General features: G+C 46.4%; 1 protein-coding gene and 1 long non-coding RNA gene across 2 annotated transcripts; both read left to right on the top strand.

Annotated features, from left to right (window-relative positions):
* The first annotated feature begins 3,115 nt into the window (after positions 1–3,115).
* Positions 3,116–3,882, top strand: LOC143412723 (uncharacterized). Its single transcript, XR_013093268.1, has 3 exons — positions 3,116–3,439; positions 3,602–3,646; positions 3,766–3,882. It is a non-coding gene; the product is annotated as an uncharacterized LOC143412723 (long non-coding RNA).
* A 307-nt stretch (positions 3,883–4,189) lies between these two features.
* Positions 4,190–7,217, top strand: LOC101475589 (5-hydroxytryptamine receptor 3A). Its single transcript, XM_076873609.1, has 6 exons — positions 4,190–4,209; positions 4,436–4,605; positions 5,169–5,329; positions 5,923–6,133; positions 6,303–6,590; positions 6,828–7,217. The coding sequence occupies exons 1-6, from the start codon at positions 4,190–4,192 to the stop codon at positions 7,043–7,045; spliced, it is 1,068 nt and encodes a 355-aa protein (XP_076729724.1). The 3' UTR covers positions 7,046–7,217.
* The last annotated feature ends 9,510 nt before the right edge of the window (positions 7,218–16,727 follow it).

The following is a 16,727-nucleotide window of genomic DNA, read 5'->3' on the forward strand; positions in this document are numbered from 1 at the left end:
GGCTGCCAACTGGCGCTGCTGGCGCCCGCTCCATGGATCAGAGACCTTGGACATCGCGAATGTCAAAGGTTTATGATCGACGTACGCGGTGAAGCTCCGACCCTCGAGAAAAAAACGAAAATGCCGTGTGGCGAGGTGTAGGGCCAGCAACTCCCTGTCAAAAACGCTATATTTGCGCTCACTGTCTCTAAGCGTGCGACTAAAAAAAGCGAGCGGTTGCCAGACACCAGAGACCCGCTGTTCTAACACTGCGCCCACTGCCACGTCCGACGCGTCGGAGGTCAACGCAATCTCCACCGACGGAAACGGGTGGGCCAGCAGGGCGGCGTTTGCCAGTGCGGTCTTGGCCCCAGAAAATGCCTGGATGCGTTCAGGGAGCCAATCAATCGGGTCCTTAGCTGTTTTACCCTTCAAGGCAGCATAGAGAGGCTGCAGCAGGTGCGCAGCTCTGGGGAGAAAGCGGTTGTAGAAATTGACCATCCCCAAGAACTCCTGCAGCGCTTTAACTGACGCAGGACGCGGAAAAGCCGAAACGGCCCGGACCTTGTCTGGCAACGGAACCACACCGTCAGCGGAAATGCGGTGGCCCAAGAAATCCAGAACCGGCAAGCCGAACTGGCACTTGGAGGGGTTGACGATCAGGCCGTGTGCCGCCAAGCGCTGGAAAACCTGATGCAGATGGGACGCGTGCTGACTCTCAGAGCAGCTGGCCACCAATATATCGTCAAGGTACACGAAGACGAAAGGCAGCCCGCGCAAAACAGAGTCCATCAACCGCTGAAAAGTCTGGGCGGCGCCTTTCAGGCCGAACGGCATGCGCAAAAATTCAAACAGGCCGAAAGGGGTAATAACGGCAGTTCTGGGGACGTCTTCGGCGCGCACGGGAACCTGGTGATACCCCCGCACCAAGTCAATTTTAGAAAAAAATCGAGGTGCTGGCGAGGTGGGCGGAAAAATCCTGGATGTGGTGAATGGGGTAACGGTCATTCTCCGTGACATTATTCAAACGGCGAAAATCCCCACACGGCCGCCACCGACCGTCTGACTTGGGCACCATGTGTAGCGGAGAAGCCCAGGCACTATTCGAGCGCTGCACTATGCCGAGGCGCTCCATTGCGGCAAACTCTTCCCGAGCGACGGAGAGTTTCGCGGGGTCGAGGCGGCGCGCGCGTGCGAACACCGGGGAACCGACCGTCGGAATATAATGTTCAACCCCGTGCTTCGTTGCCGTGTTCGAGAAATTAGGAACAGTCAGTGAAGGGAACTCCAAGAGCAAATGCTGAAAAACATTCCCTGAAGTCACTAAATTAGCCCGATTCAGGGGCTCGATGGCGCGAGTGAAACAGGGTATTGAAGAAAAAGACAGTGCATCGATTAAGCGTCTGTTAGCGACATCGACCAGCAGTCCGTGGGCACAAAGAAAATCAGCGCCCAAAATAGGTACAGAGCTAGCGGCAACAACAAAGGTCCATTGGAAATCCCGACCATGAAAACAAACAGTCACGGACCTTTCCCCGAACGTTGCGATGGGAGAGCCATTAGCCGCAATAAGCTGCGGTCCGCAGCCTGCTGCTAAACTGTCGGCTCCGGACGGGGGAAGGAGGCTCTTCTGGGAGCCAGAGTCGACCAGGAAACGTCTCCCAGAGCGCGAGTCTTCTATGAAGAGCAGTTTTTCTTTGTCGCCAGCGGTCGCGGCCGCTACAGCGCGCTGGCGGGGTCCATGTCCCAGGGTCGGAAAAGCGCAAGGCGGCAGGCAGCGGCGCGCTCCGGCGCCAAAACGCTGATGGTAGAAACAAAGGTCCCGTCCGTGGTGTCGCTGTGCCGCGATCTTTGCCGTCAGCGAAGGATCGGGTACGTCGTGGCAGGTCAGCGGGGAAGTGGAAGGCGCCGCCGGTGAGGCTGGAACTAGGTCGTGATCGTGGAAAGTGCAGGTAGCCAGGAGAATACGATCCGCATCCTCAGCCAGGGAGCGATAATCCTTCGTGCCCAGAAGCGGAGAGTTGGCGAGGCCAGCTCTCACGGCCGCCGGCAGCTGTTGGAGGAAGATGTGGGCGAAGAGGAATCCCCCGTCATCCGGTCCGAGAAAGGATAGCATGTGCTCCATCAGTTCGAGAGCCGTACCGCCACCTAGGCCTGAGAGGGAGAGGAGCTTCTCGGCTCGCTCTGCGTCGGTGAGGGCATAGCGCCGAAGAAGCAGCTCCTTAAGGGCAGCGTACTTCCCTCGGGTGGGTGGGTCCCGGAGGAGAGTCAACGCACGACGGGTGGCTAGCGGGTCGAGAGAAGCCACCACATGGTGATATTTCGTGTCGTCAGCCGAGATGCCACGAAGGGCAAACTGAGCCTCCACGTGCACGAACCACGACGGGGGATCGTGAAGCCAAAAGTCCGGCAGCTCGAGCGCCACAGCAAACGTAGCTGCAGCCGGAGGCAGAGAGCTGGCGGCTGCTGATGCATCCAGAGCGGAGTCGGCGCCACCATCGGACTGCAGCATGTTCGAGTCAGGGGTCACCAATGTGGAGGTAAACACAGACAACACGAGAGCTCTCGATAAACACTGCTCGTTTATTACTCATCACCACAGAACTGAACACTTTCCCTCCAAAACACAGCAACAACACTTCCTGAGAACTGGGTGTGAGTGGAGCCCTCCAGTGGTCCACCACAGTTTAGTATTAAGCTTTGCTTGTTCCATATTCAGTTTTTCAGCAAAACGTTTTTGAGTCCATAAGAAAAGATTCATTCTTATATCTGGAGGAATAAATATATTTCAATAAATATTAACGTTAGCCTGCGACTTTGTTCCAGTTTTGAATTTTGGCCCACTGTGTATTTGAGTTTGACACCCCTGGGCTAGCTGGTATATAATGATGTGCTCCGTGATCGCTAGGAGCACAGCTATATTAGCATAGCATAGCATAAACAGTGAAGCTGGAGGATGAATGCTAATGCTTGTTTTGCTTAACAAGCGCCTTATAATTCGGTGCGCCTTATGTATAAAAACACAGACCCGTTCATCGACAGTGCGCCTTATAATCCGTGTGCCTTATGGTCAGAAAAATACAGTAATTAATAGATTTCAATTTATTGTGCTTGCTCCAAGGGGGTCATTATTTTAGGGGTTTTATCTTACAATATAAAGTGCCTTGAGGTGACCCTCTTGGTCACCCCATCTAAACTGACACTATAGGTAAAAATCCATAAAGGCAAAAACTCAAAAGCAAAGTTTATTCTTTGTGTTTTGTTGTTTTTATGAAATACATTTTCTCTGTGGTCAGTGTCTGTATGTTACAGTATACTGTCTTGTAAAAATGGCCACAGTGGCCCAACACACGAGTCCTTGCAGGCTGTCTTTGACCTCCAACCCTTCAGGCCAGCCGTGAACCTCAGCAATCCCACCATAGCCAACATCTCCTTCACTTTGTATGCTGTCCTCGGTGTGGTGAGTTTCCTTATTACCACTTTAAGAAATGCACCAAGACTTCTTAAGGAATTTCTCTAAAACCCCATATTATTATCATACCTATTCTTATTTAATGCTGTTTTAACTCGAATTGAGTGGTACCAGTCAACAACAGGTTTACTCATATTCACTGTATTTCAGAATGAGAAAACTCAGATGCTCACTACTTTCTTGTGGCTGAGACTGGTAAGTACTCAATAAATGTCAAACTTATAGTAAGTATAACCATGGACACTGTAAAAAGCTGCTCACATATTTAAATGTTACACTGGAGGTTTAAAATGAATGCATTACTTCTGTGGCAGTACTGGCACAATGAGTTCCTGGTCTGGGACCCCAAGGAGTGTGATGGTGTCACGAAGATTTCTCTACCTGTGAAGGAGCTCTGGTCTCCGGACATCATTGTTTATGAGTTGTAAGCACTTCAAATAAAACATTTTTTTAAATAATAACATTTATACATTTAATCAGCTCAGCAAAATGAACCTTTAAGCACAAAACCACACATGCATAGTTGCCATAAGTACAGAGTGATAAGCATGAAATGCTGATACAGATCTGAAAAAGATATTTTTGTGAACAGGCTTGGAATCAGCCAAAGATCCTGAAGTCCAGTTACAAAATACAAACCATGTCGATATTCTAAGATGTCATCTGCAGGTACATTATCGACCTTTTCATGCAGACATTTTAGCTTGTCACAGTGGAGGAACCACAGGTGTAATAAGGATGGATACAGACCTCTTATGGTCCTAGTATTGTGTGTACTTGATTACTGTAATTACTTACAGGGGCACTTATAAAACTATGGAGTTATAAATAATGACTGTACTTGTATTTAGTTCTATTTTTACTTTACACTGTCTCATACATATGTATCCACAGTGGGACTGATACAAATACGATCTCTCTTTTCTGTCATTGTTTTTGTTCAATATTATACTATTTCCTAATTTCCCCACCTCCCCCTGCCAGTGTGGATGACGACGTCTCCCAGGCATGTCCTTACGTCTACGTTAACCACACGGGTCACATCCGCTGGGACAGGATGCTGCGGCTCGTCTCATCCTGCAATCTGGAGATCTTCAGTTTTCCTTTTGATGTGCAGAACTGCACATTTACATTTGGCTCTTACATGCACACCAGTAAGAATGGGCTGCTTTCAGCTTTAATTCAGAGGGTTTAACAAAAAAATTGCATCAGCCGTTTTAGGAATTACAGCCAATTTTACACATAGTTCACATCTTCAGTGGCTAAATAATATTAATGGAACAAAGTAACATAATTTTAAACATAATAATTGTTTTTAATACTGGGATACAAATTCTCTGACTGCCTGAAGTGCAGAAGCCATCTAACCAAATACTGTTTCCTCCCTTTCCTCCCTGCTAGGGTTTTACTGAAGCCACCTTCAGTTGCTGTTTGTTTTTGGGTCTTTTTGGGTTGTAATAAATAAATAAAAAACATGTTTGTTTGGGTTGAGATTAGGTAACTGCTATGAGACTGACTCCAATTAATTTGAAGGACTATGTTTGAAAATGTCTGTATTTCCTAAAGGGTTAATTGAATACCTGTATTAAACCGCTTAAATGAAAGCCAAACATCTTCATTTCAATCACACAACTATCATACATTGTGTGCAAATTACAAAATTACTTTTGTATGTATACCTAACAGTGTATTGTGTTGCTGTGGTTGTCTCACATAGTACGGGATGTGAGGGTCAGTCCAGCTCTGCCTTTTAAGGAGATGTCTCTAAACTCAAAACGATACCTGGAAGCAAGTGGAGAGTGGGAGCTGGTGGACATACTGGGAAAGACCTCCATACTTAAATTTGGAATCGACGAATGGGACATCATCACCTTCTGGGTCAGAGAGCCACACTTTCACTGAATTTCCTACTTTTAAATAAAACAAATATAACAGACTGAAACTAATTTGGGCATCAGAGACTCCACAGCACAGCAACAATGGGACTGATGCTTACTTATTAATGCTATTTACCACTAGTGTCTGTATGGCAAATATACAATGTAAGCCAGCAGGTATAGTTTAGCTCAACACAGAGTGTGACATGTAGCTGAGTCTCTTATTATTAAGGTCAGAAGTTGTTTTTAAAACCATCCAAAAGGCTTTACTGCTTGACCACAGATTATCTGCAAGCCACTGCATCACTGTAGACCTTTAAAGTGATTTTTAGCTAACTGTTTCCTTTCTTACTTCTCCTATACAAACTTTTTGAACTGCAACAGGCAGATGGTTTTGTACATTCTCATCCCCAAACAGGAGTCGGTGAACAGATTTTAGAATTTAGCATTTACTAATTCAGTATCTATCAGTTTATAGAAACTAAAAAAGAACCAACAGAAAGTGAATGCAAAATTAAAAACTCACTTTTCTGAATACAGAAGTCACACCCTGTGAAGATGCATCTAAACTGCATGTGCTTTCTTGTTCACTAGGTGGTCGTAAAGCGGCGCCCAGTGCTCTACGTGGTCAACCTTCTGATCCCAAGCTCTTTCCTCATGCTCATTGACATCCTGTCCTTCTACCTGCCTCCCCATAGCGTCGACCGTGCCTCCTTCAAAATGACCCTCATCCTGGGCTACACAGTCTTCCTGCTCATCATGAACGACCTGCTGCCAAGTACAGCAAATGGCACTCCCATCATAGGTGCATACTGTTATAAACCACCTTATAGATAAGTAGAAGAAAATGGTTGGAAGGCTTATAGGCCCCAAATTTAGCTGCCTGTTAAAAGTGCTGATAAACAACTCGGCCAACATCTTAAAAGTTAAATGTATGACTACTTTAATGTTTGTCCTTTGATTCTTCAATCTAGGTATCTATTTCTCAGTGTGTCTTGCCCTCATGGTTATCAGTCTACTGGAAACAGTCATCATTACAAATGTCCTCCACCATAACTCCTTGAAATATCGGGAGGTTCCAAAGTGGGTTAGGATTGTTGTGCTCAAACATATAGCAAACCTCATCTGCTACCGCTGGCCAGAAGATATCCAGCCACCTTCTACACCACAGAAGGATAAACCTGGAAACTCCAATGGCAGTTCTGGTCCTTGGATCATTCAACCAGCCAGCCGGGCACCTGACCAGCACCCAGTTAGTAACGGTAGCCAACCTACATAATACTCTGTCATTACTGCCAATGGCCAATTGGTGCTGAAAAATCTTGTGACCTTAAAAGTATTTGAGAAAACATACTGGCAGGCATCACTTGGTTCACTCAGATACAAAAAGGTTACATGGGCAAATGTTCTATTCTGTATTAAATTAAAAGATATCTGTGGTGTTAAATATATTATGGAGTGCTCTTTATTTGACTTTTTAATCTCCACTTTTCTGCCAGGTACATCTGCTCTGCCTGAACTGCAACAGATCTGTCAGTACCTTGCTGAACTTCATGCCCACCTCGTCTCTCTGCAGAAGGAAAGCCAGCTGTTGGACCAGTGGTGCCATGTAGGATATGTCCTTGACTTCCTGCTGTTTCGTATCTATCTACTGATCATCATCTGCTATGCTATGGTTATTGTCACAATGTGGTGCATTTGGATCACTCAAACCTAAATGAATATTGATATGATCCAGGATGGGTGTCTTGTATAAACAATTAGAAAACGTGAATGCATGACAAGGACTGTATTTTTTTTCTCTAACATAAAGTATAATTTACTTGTAATTTTGAAACAGGCCAACTGATAAATACAGTGCAGTGGTTTTAGGACAGGGGCTGGTCATCATCACCATCATCTGCCACAGTAATAAATGAGTTAATCTTCCCTCAGAGCAACAAGGTCCTTTCTCTCACAGTCCAAACACATGCATGTTAGGTTAACGGGTGATTGTAAACTGGCTGTGCATTTGGGGATAGATCATATTGCTTAAAGTGGATGAATGTATGATTCGATGTGGTTTGAGCTTTGCATGATCAGTAAGATTTTCAAAGTGCTAATATATATATAGCATGCCTTTAGATTTATTGCTTTTTACCATTAATCATGTACAGCAGTAGCTTCTTTTATTAACCCTACCAGTTACAAATTTTTTAAAATTAACCCAAGATCTGATGACAGAAAACAGTAACATAATAACTGAAGTGAACTATAACAATGCAGTTTTCTTGTCTCTATGTGTGAAATCAGCTGAAGAAGAGTCGTGTGGTAATAAATTCTCAGACGCATTACATTTTTAATCCATTTTAAACACACACACGTATTTATTATTATTTTTATTTTGTCAAAGAAAGAAATTTTAATGAAAATAAAATCTTAATTAGTAATTCTGAAAATAAAAACAGTGATGCTTACCATTATTTTTTAAATCAAAGACACAAGACACAGAGGAAAATCTACTTTAGAAAAAGTATGAACAATAAAGTAGGAAATGAAAATTTGTTGTTGTTACCTGATATTAACAATAAGCCAGCAATAAAGTTGATCCTGGGCTGAGATGGACTGACCCACAAAGCTTTTGATGGACTATTTATTCGCCATCACCACCTTTTAATAATATGCAGGATTTAAAAAAACGCCAAGGGGCTGCGAGACATTTATACAGCCGTATTTCGCACATGACTATGAAAGGCGGAAGAGGAAGTAGTTCCTTTGAATGTAAACGATCCGAATGATATAGTTTCTTTCCACTGTTCCTGTTAATGATGAACTACATATTTACCCTAAATTACTAAAATAGTGATATTTTATATGAGAATCAATTCTAGAACATAAATGACTGGTATCGGAGGAATCGATATTTCAGGATCGATCCGCACATCACCACTCACAACAATGGCTGAGTGTAATTGGAGTCATGTGCGGACTTATTTTACCTCCACAAACAGCTGAGACGTGGTTTGCGATAAAAGTGGCAAAAAAGTGCTCCAAGAGTGAGGTGTTGTGGCCATACTAGGGAGACATTCAAAAGGGCTGTTGAGGGGGGATGAATGCATTTTACAGGGTTTATTTATCGGATAAAATACGTTAAATGTCACCGTTATTATTGGCCGGCCCGGAAACAGCGGGGGTGTCCAAATTCAGAGGCTGCTTCCACCTGAGGACCCGGCCTTCGTGGTCTAAAGAAAGCCGGGTAGTACATCACGAGCTCCCTCGGTGGAGTGAAACTCTGCCGTCTGCTCCTTGCTATCTAAAATATAACCAGGCGCTGACGTAAACTCTCGACCGTCTCACACTTTGTTTAATTAGTTTTTTGTTTAACGTTTATTCAGCTGTGTGAAAACCCCGGAGGACCCCTCCCGAGGGATTAATAAAGTTAAATTTAATTTAATCTAATCTAATAACTTTAATCTCAGCCAAACCGATTTACTCACGAACAAATAAAACACTGAAAAAGCCAAACAATAACATATTTAAGTTATCAAAGTGACTTATATATCATGTTTAACCCGAGTAGTGAAAGGCCGCGGGGGTTTGAAGACGATGTGTCGGTCGGCTCAGATATTTGAAGTTTACACAGCTACATGCTCACCTGAAAATATGTTAAAAGTTTTTTTGCGACCCAGAAAGAGAAAAAAGAGTAATATTAAAACTAAGTAGCTGCCGTCATTGTTGGAAACTGGAATTGGCTGAATTCTGCGATATGGTTTTTCAATTCTGTTGCCCGGGTGGAAAATCGTGAGAAATTCGGGAGAATGGTGGCTCCGGGAGATTTTCGGGAGGGGGACTGAAATTCGGGATTCTCCTGGAAAAATCGGGAGGGTTGGCATGTATGGTTGTGGCAACATCACTAACCGTGTCAAACACCTCAGAGTAAATCATATCACAGAATATGACGAGCGTATGTTGAGGCGAACTGAAGAGTGGGAGAGGGACAGGTGCTGCTAGGGCGAGACAGACGTCTCTCAGGGAGTCCTTTAGTGCTGCAGGCAGGCAAGGTGTTCAAATAGCGCACAACTTCAGTTTTTTATTTCTATATGATGAACCCTGCATTATTAAGTGATAAGAACAAGTAATCTGATGTCCTGTAATCATTATGACGCTATTATTATTATACAATAAATAAAATAAGTTTTATACAAAGTATCGGATCAGTATCGTCGATACCACCCTGAATATTACTTGTTATCGGATCGGAAAGGAAATCAGTGGTATCGCACATCACTACCGGAAAGGGTTACAAAGGCATTTCTTTGTGACTTTGGGACTTGAACTGACCGACCTACTAAAATTACTCCAAGGCTACGTCCACACGTACACGGGTATTTTTGAAAACGGAATTGTTTTAAAAAGAAAATCCTGTTGAGCCGTGCAGTTTTGAAAAAATATCTCCGTCCACATGTAAACGCTATAAACTAAATGGTGAGCAATCACAAGTCTAGAAAGACCCAAACGCATAGAAAAATATGCATTTGGGTGCAAAATACCCGTGCACGTGTGGACGTAGCCCATCGACGTTTCATCCAGGGGGTCACAAAAGAACTGGAAATAAAAACCTAAAGGCTTCACTTGTCTCAATTAATGCTCCCTGAAGCCTTTAGGTTTACCAGGGCAATTGTTCCACAGACGATGCCATCTCTCATCTCCTCCACACATCACTCACTCACTTGGACACTAGAAGGGGGAATTATGTTAAAATGCTCTTCATAGACTACAGCTCTGCATTTAACACCATAATTCCCTCCACACTCACCACCAAGCTGGAGCATCTGGGACTCAGCTCATCTATGTGTCAGTGGATCTCCAACTTCCTAACTGGCAGACCACAGGCAGTAAGGATGGGCGGACATGTCTCAGCCTCCACCACTCTCAGCACTGGAGCCCCCCAGGGGTGTGTTCTGAGCCCCCTGCTGTACTCTTTGTACACATATGACTGTGTGGCCACTACCAGCTCCACCACCATCATCAAGTTTGCTGACGACACCGTCGTGGTGGGCCTGATCTCTGATAACAACGAGACGGCCTACCTGAAGGAGATTAGGAATCTGGAGAACTGGTGCCAGAGGAACAACCTCCTTCTAAACGTCAGTAAGACAAAGGAGCTGATAGTGGACTTCAGCACTAAGCAGGAGAGGAACTACCAGACCCCCGTCATCAACGAGTGCCCAGTGGAGAGAGTGGACAGCTTCAAATACCTCAGAGTTCACATCACGCAGGACCTGTCATGGTCCTGTCACATCAACACCGTGGTGAAAAAGGCCCGTCAGCATCTCTACCACCTCAGACGCTTGAGAGACTTCCAACTGCCCTCCAAGGTGCTCAGGAACTTTTACTCGTGCACCATAGAGAGCATCCTGGCGGGAAACATCTTAACCTGGTTCGGGAACAGCACCATGCAGGACAGACGAGCTCTACAGAGGGTTGTGCGGTCAGCTGAGCGCACCATCCGCTCCGAGCTCCCTGACCTGCACTCAATCTACAGCAGGCGGTGCTGGACCAAGGCCAGGAAGATCGTGAAGGACCTCAGCCATCCCAACAACAGACTGTTCTCTCTGTTGAGGTCAGGAAAGCGATTCCGCTCCCTGAAGACCAACACAGAGAGACTGAGGAGGAGCTTCTTCCCGCAGGCGATACAGTCTCTCAATCACACCACCACACAGTACTGACCCACACATATGGTTCTTACACACACTGGACATTCTGGACATTGTTTTCACTTCATCACTTAAATCACTTTAAGCATATTTTCACTGCACAAGACATAATGTGGATTGCACAACACTGGTCACTATATTCTTCATTTCCGGTTAATACTTGTACAGCTGCTGTTATTGTGTATATATTTATTTATATTTATATTTCTTCATACATTCTTATATAGTTCTATATTGTGTATTTTGTTGTACAGTTATTTTATTTTCAACTTTAATTTATATATTTTATCTTATTCTTTCCCAGTTAAATTTACCATCCATCCATCCATCCATCCATCCATCTTCATCCGCTTTGTCCGGGGCCGGGTCGCGGGGGCAGCAGCCTAAGCAAAGAGGCCCAGACCTCCCTCTCCCCAGCCACCTCCTCCAGCTTATCCGGGGGAATACCAAGGCGTTCCCAGGCCAGCCGAGAGATATAATCTCTCCAGCGTGTCCTGGGTCTGCCCCGGGGCCTCCTCCCGGTGGGACATGCCTGGAACACCTCACCCAGGAGGCGCCCAGGGGGCATCCTTGTCAGATGCCCGAACCACCTCAGCTGGCTCCTTTCGATGTGGAGCAGCAGCTGCTCTACTCTGAGCCCCTCCCGGATGGCCGAACTTCTCACCCTATCTCTAAGGGAGAGGCCAGCCACCCTTCGGAGGAAGCTCATTTCTGCCGCTTGTATCCGCGATCTCGTTCTTTCGGTCACTACCCACAGCTCGTGGCCATAGGTGAGGGTAGGGACGTAGATCGACCGGTAAATTGAGAGCTTCGCTTTTACACTCAGCTCCCTCTTCACCACGACGGACCGGTGCAGCGTCCGCATTACTGCAGCTGCAGCCCCAATCCGTCTGTCGATCTCCGGCTCCCTTCTCCCATCACTCGCGAACAAGACCCCGAGATACTTGAACTCCTCCACTTGGGGCAGGAACTCATCCCCGACCCTCAGTGGGCACTCCACCCTTTTCCGGCTGAGAACCATGGCCTCAGATTTGGAGGTGCTGATCCTCATTCCCGCTGCTTCACACTCGGCTGCGAACCGTTCCAGTGCGAGCTGGAGGCCCTCACCCGATGAAGCCAACAGAACCACATCATCTGCAAAAATCAGAGATGAGATTCTGAGGCCACCAAAGCGAAAGCCCTCCGCCACTTGGCTGCGCCTAGAAATCCTGTCCATAAAAATTATGAACAGAACCGGAGACAAAGGGCAGCCCTGGCGGAGCCCATCACCCACCAGGAATGACTCCGACTTATTGCCGGCAATGCGAACCAAGCTCTTGCAACGGTTGTATAGGGATCGAATGGCCCGTAGCAATGGGCCAGACACCCCATATTCCCGCAACACCTCCCACAGGACACCCCGAGGGACACGGTCGAATGCCTTCTCCAAGTCCACAAAACACATGTAGACTGGTTGGGCAAACTCCCATGCACCCTCAAGTATCCTGGAGAGGATAAAGAGCTGGTCCAGTGTTCCGCGACCAGGACGAAAACCGCATTGTTCCTCCTGTATCCGAGGTTCGACTAACGGACGAACTCTCCTTTCCAGCACCCTGGCATAGACTTTCCCAGGGAGGCTGAGGAGTGTGATCCCCCTGTAGTTGGAACACACCCTCCGGTCCCCTTTCTTAAAGATGGGGACCACCACCCCGGTCTGCCAGTCCACAGGTACTGCCCCTGATCTCCACGCAACATTGCAGAGGCGTGTCAACCAGGACAGCCCTACAACGTCCAGAGCCTTCAGGGACTCGGGGCGGACCTCATCAACACCAGGGGCTCTGCCACCAAGGAGTTGTTTAACTGCCTCAGTGACCTCGCCCCCGGAAATTGGCGGGTCATTCCCCTCATCCCCAGACTCTGCTTCCTCCTTGGAAGACGTGTCAGTGGGATTAAGGAGGTCCTCGAAGTATTCCTTCCACCGCCTGACAATTTTCTCAGTCGACGTCAGCAGCGCTCCGCCAGCACTATTCACAGTGCAGGTAGAGCACCGCTTTCCCCTCCTGAGACGTCTGACGGTTTGCCAGAATCTCTTCGAGGCAGTCCGAAAGTCTTTTTCCATGGCCTCTCCGAACTCCTCCCACACCCGAGTTTTTGCTTCAGCCACTGCCCGAGCCGCATTCCGCTTGGCCTGTCGATACCTGTCGGCTGCCTCCGGAGTCCCACAGGCTAACCAAGCCCGATAGTTCTCCTTCTTCAGCCTGGTGGCTCCCTTCACCTCTGGTGTCCACCATTTGGTTCGGGGATTACCACCACGGCAGGCACCAACCACCTTGCGGCCGCAGCTCAATGCAGCAGCTTCGGCAATGGAGACGCTGAACATGGTCCATTCGGACTCAATGTCCCCAGTCTCCCTCGGAATGCTGTTGAAGCTCTGCCGGAGGTGTGCGTTGAAGATCTCGCGGACTGGGGCCTCTGCTAGACGTTCCCAGCACACCCTCACTACGTGTTTAGGTGCACCAGGTCTGTCCAGCGTCCTCCCCCGCCACCTGATCCAACTCACCACCAGGTGGTGATCAGTTGACAGCTCAGCCCCTCTCTTTACCCGAGTGTCCAGAACATATGGTCGCAGGTCTGCTGATACGATTACAAAATCGATCATCGACCTACGGCCTAGAGCGTCCTGGTGCCACGTGCACTTATGGACACTCTTATGTTCGAACAGGGTGTTCGTTATGGCCAAACTGTGATTAGCACAGAAGTCCAATAACAGAGCACCGCTCGGGTTCAGATCAGGGAGGCTGTTCCTCCCAATCACGCCCCTCCAGGTCTCGCTGTCGCTACCCACGTGAGCATTGAAGTCTCCCAGCAGGACAACAGAGTCTCCAGGTGGAGCACCCTCCAGCACCCCCCCCAGGGACTCTAAGAAGGCGGGGTACTCTGAACTGCCACTCGGCGCATAAGCGCAGATGACAGTCAGGACCCGTTCCCCGACCCTAAGGCGCAGGGAGCAAACCCTCTCGTCCACCGGGAAAAACCCCAACGCACCGGCAGCAAGCCGAGGGGATATTAGGATACCCACCCCAGCCCGCCGCCTCTCACCAGGGGCAACTCCAGACTGAGACAGAGTCCAGCCCCTCTCCAGGAGACTGGTTCCAGAGCCCAAGCCATGTGTAGAGGTGAGCCCGACTATATCTAGCCGGTACCTCTCAACCTCACGCACTAACTCAGGCTCCTTCCCCACCAGAGAGGTGACATTCCATGTCCCTATTGCCAGTCTTGGCAGCCGGGGGTCAGTCCGCCAGGGCCTCCGCTCCTGGCCGCCACCCGGCACACAATGCACCCGACCCCTATGGCGCCTCCTGCGGGTGGTGGGCCTGCGGGAGGATGGGCCCATGTCTCCTCTTCGGGCTGTGCCCGGCCGGGCCCCATGGACTAAGGCCCGGCCACCAGACGCTCGCCCTCGGGCACCCTCCCCGGGCCTGCCTCCTATCCCGGGCAGGGTAAACTGTTCCCTCGGTTTCCTTTTCATAAGGGTCTTATGAATCGCTCTTTGTCTGGTCCCTCACCCAGGGCCAATTTTCCATGGGAGACCCTACCAGGGGGCAAAAGCCCCCAGACAACATAGCCCCTGGGATCCCTGTGACACACAAACCCCTCCACCACGATAAGGTAGCGATTCAAGGAGGGGAGTTAAATTTACCCTTCATTCTAATTTGTGTTGTACAGTTATTTCATTTTTAACCTTAATTTATATTTTATTCCCTCCTAGTTAAATTTACCCTTTTTAATTTTTCATATTTATTTCCTATCTTATTCATAGCCTTTTCTTTTTTTTTGTTTTCTTTAGGTCACGAGCAGTTGTCCAAGCATTTCACTACATATCGTACTGTGTATGACTGTGTACGTGACAAATAAGATTTGAATTTGAATTTGAATAATCCAAAACACGAAATCATCATTTTAAAAAAAAACGAAACTTAATAAAACTTAAGAAGTCAGGAAGGGGCAAAAAAAGCTTTGTGCTCAAAAAAAGATTGGGAGCATAATATTTTTGCACTGCATTGTAAAATAAAGCAATAATGGATTTATTCACAGTTACAGAGTGGAAAGTGTGGTACTGTTTTACATAACACTTGTCATGGGCCAGGGTGGGGGTAGAGAAGATCATGAAAAAGGTTTGGGGTGAGAGAAAGGGGGAAGGAAGAAGAAACTATTGGTCCTCCTTTGTGGATCCATCATTCCCCTTAAACTCGATGTTGCTGGGACAGTTTTTCTTCTGCACTCTGCTCCAGAATCCACTCCTGTCCTCGGCTTTCTTTTCTTTTGCCTTCAGCTCTTGTAAGGTTTTCTTTAGGTGCTGCTTGGCATCTTTAACTTTTTCTTTTTGCTGTTTGGCCAGTTTTACTGTTTCAGGAGCTCTTTAGCTTCTTTTTTGTGCATTTGTAGGTCTTTCAGTGCATTTTTACAGTCTTTCTTGGTCACTTCAGCGTCTGTCATCGCTTTGAGGAATCCCATCAACTCCATTTTCTCCTCTGCAACTTCATCTTGCACTTTCATCAGTTCCTTCTTGAGATTTTTACTTTCCTGCCTTGCGGGGTTCATACACCTTCTTCAGGGTTAAATTCAAGCCCTTTCTAAGCACTTTCAAGTCCATTTTCAAGCTTTTCCAGCACATTACCCCCCCCCCCCCAAAAAAAAAAATGCATGTTTCACTTCGCATAACCTGAGTAAGTATGTGAAAATAATAACATCATTTTTGGTTGACCTTTGTTCCCCTTTTATTAAAACACAGAAAAATGCACTACACAAAAATACTGCAAAAGGAAAACGTTGCCTTATATGCATAAAGTACATAAACTCAAAACGCATATTTCACTTAAAAAATTAAGATGTGCAAATGTGAAAAAAACTTGTTAGAGATATTCACCTCCCATTGGGAAAAAAAAACAATCCTACAAAACAAGAAAACTGCACCAAACACCACAAAATAACACACAGTAAGGCCAATATCCGATGAGTCTTCTCATCGGATATTGATGCTTCTTTTCCTATATGACACAAAAAAATAGGAGACTAGATTTTTTTTTAATTCATTCCTAATAAAACTGAATGTAAGATGTTTAACTACATTGCTGTCTGTATTATTGTTTAAGTCCTAAATGATCACCTTTAAAGTGTTTGTGTAACAACATCATGTACAGTAAGACAGGCATGGAGAACAGCACTGACTGGGAGGGTCTTTGAACAGATGACATCATACTTGCCAACCTTGAGACCTCAGAATTAGGGAGACATTTGTACATATACATATATATACAAAAAACTTGAATTTTACAGTGTTTATCGGATAAAATAAGTTAAATGTTATTATTGTACAGATATTCGGGAGGGGGACTGAAATTCGGGATTCTCCCGGAAAAATCGAGAGGGTTGGCATGTATGGATGACATACTTCAATAAGACTTTAAGAATGCACAAGCATCTACCTAAAATATATTTATTTAATCATCTGTGATATTACTAGCTACAATTATAATGTATTTTTCATCTCCCTTGAATGAACAGGCAGCCTTAAAGTACTTAAGCAAACTTGGTGCAGCAGTAAAAAAAAAAAAAAAGCATTTGAAACACCAATAAAATTAAAAGAACTGAGCCTGTGTCAAGGAGGGTGCAGTGGCAGGATGAAGGATCCAAAATGCAGGACTCGTACACAGACTGACAACT

The sequence above is a fragment of the Maylandia zebra genome, linkage group LG15 (assembly GCF_041146795.1).
Source record: "Maylandia zebra isolate NMK-2024a linkage group LG15, Mzebra_GT3a, whole genome shotgun sequence".
Classification (NCBI taxonomy): Eukaryota; Metazoa; Chordata; class Actinopteri; order Cichliformes; family Cichlidae; genus Maylandia; species Maylandia zebra.

Excerpts from the sequence above, each read along its gene's own strand:
- LOC101475589 (XM_076873609.1), top strand. The coding sequence starts at position 4,190 with ATGGATACAGACCTCTTATG. Across the intron at positions 5,330-5,922 it reads GGGACATCATCACCTTCTGG|GTGGTCGTAAAGCGGCGCCC; the intron begins GTCAGAGAGCCA and ends CTTGTTCACTAG. Across the intron at positions 6,591-6,827 it reads CCAGCACCCAGTTAGTAACG|GTACATCTGCTCTGCCTGAA; the intron begins GTAGCCAACCTA and ends CTTTTCTGCCAG.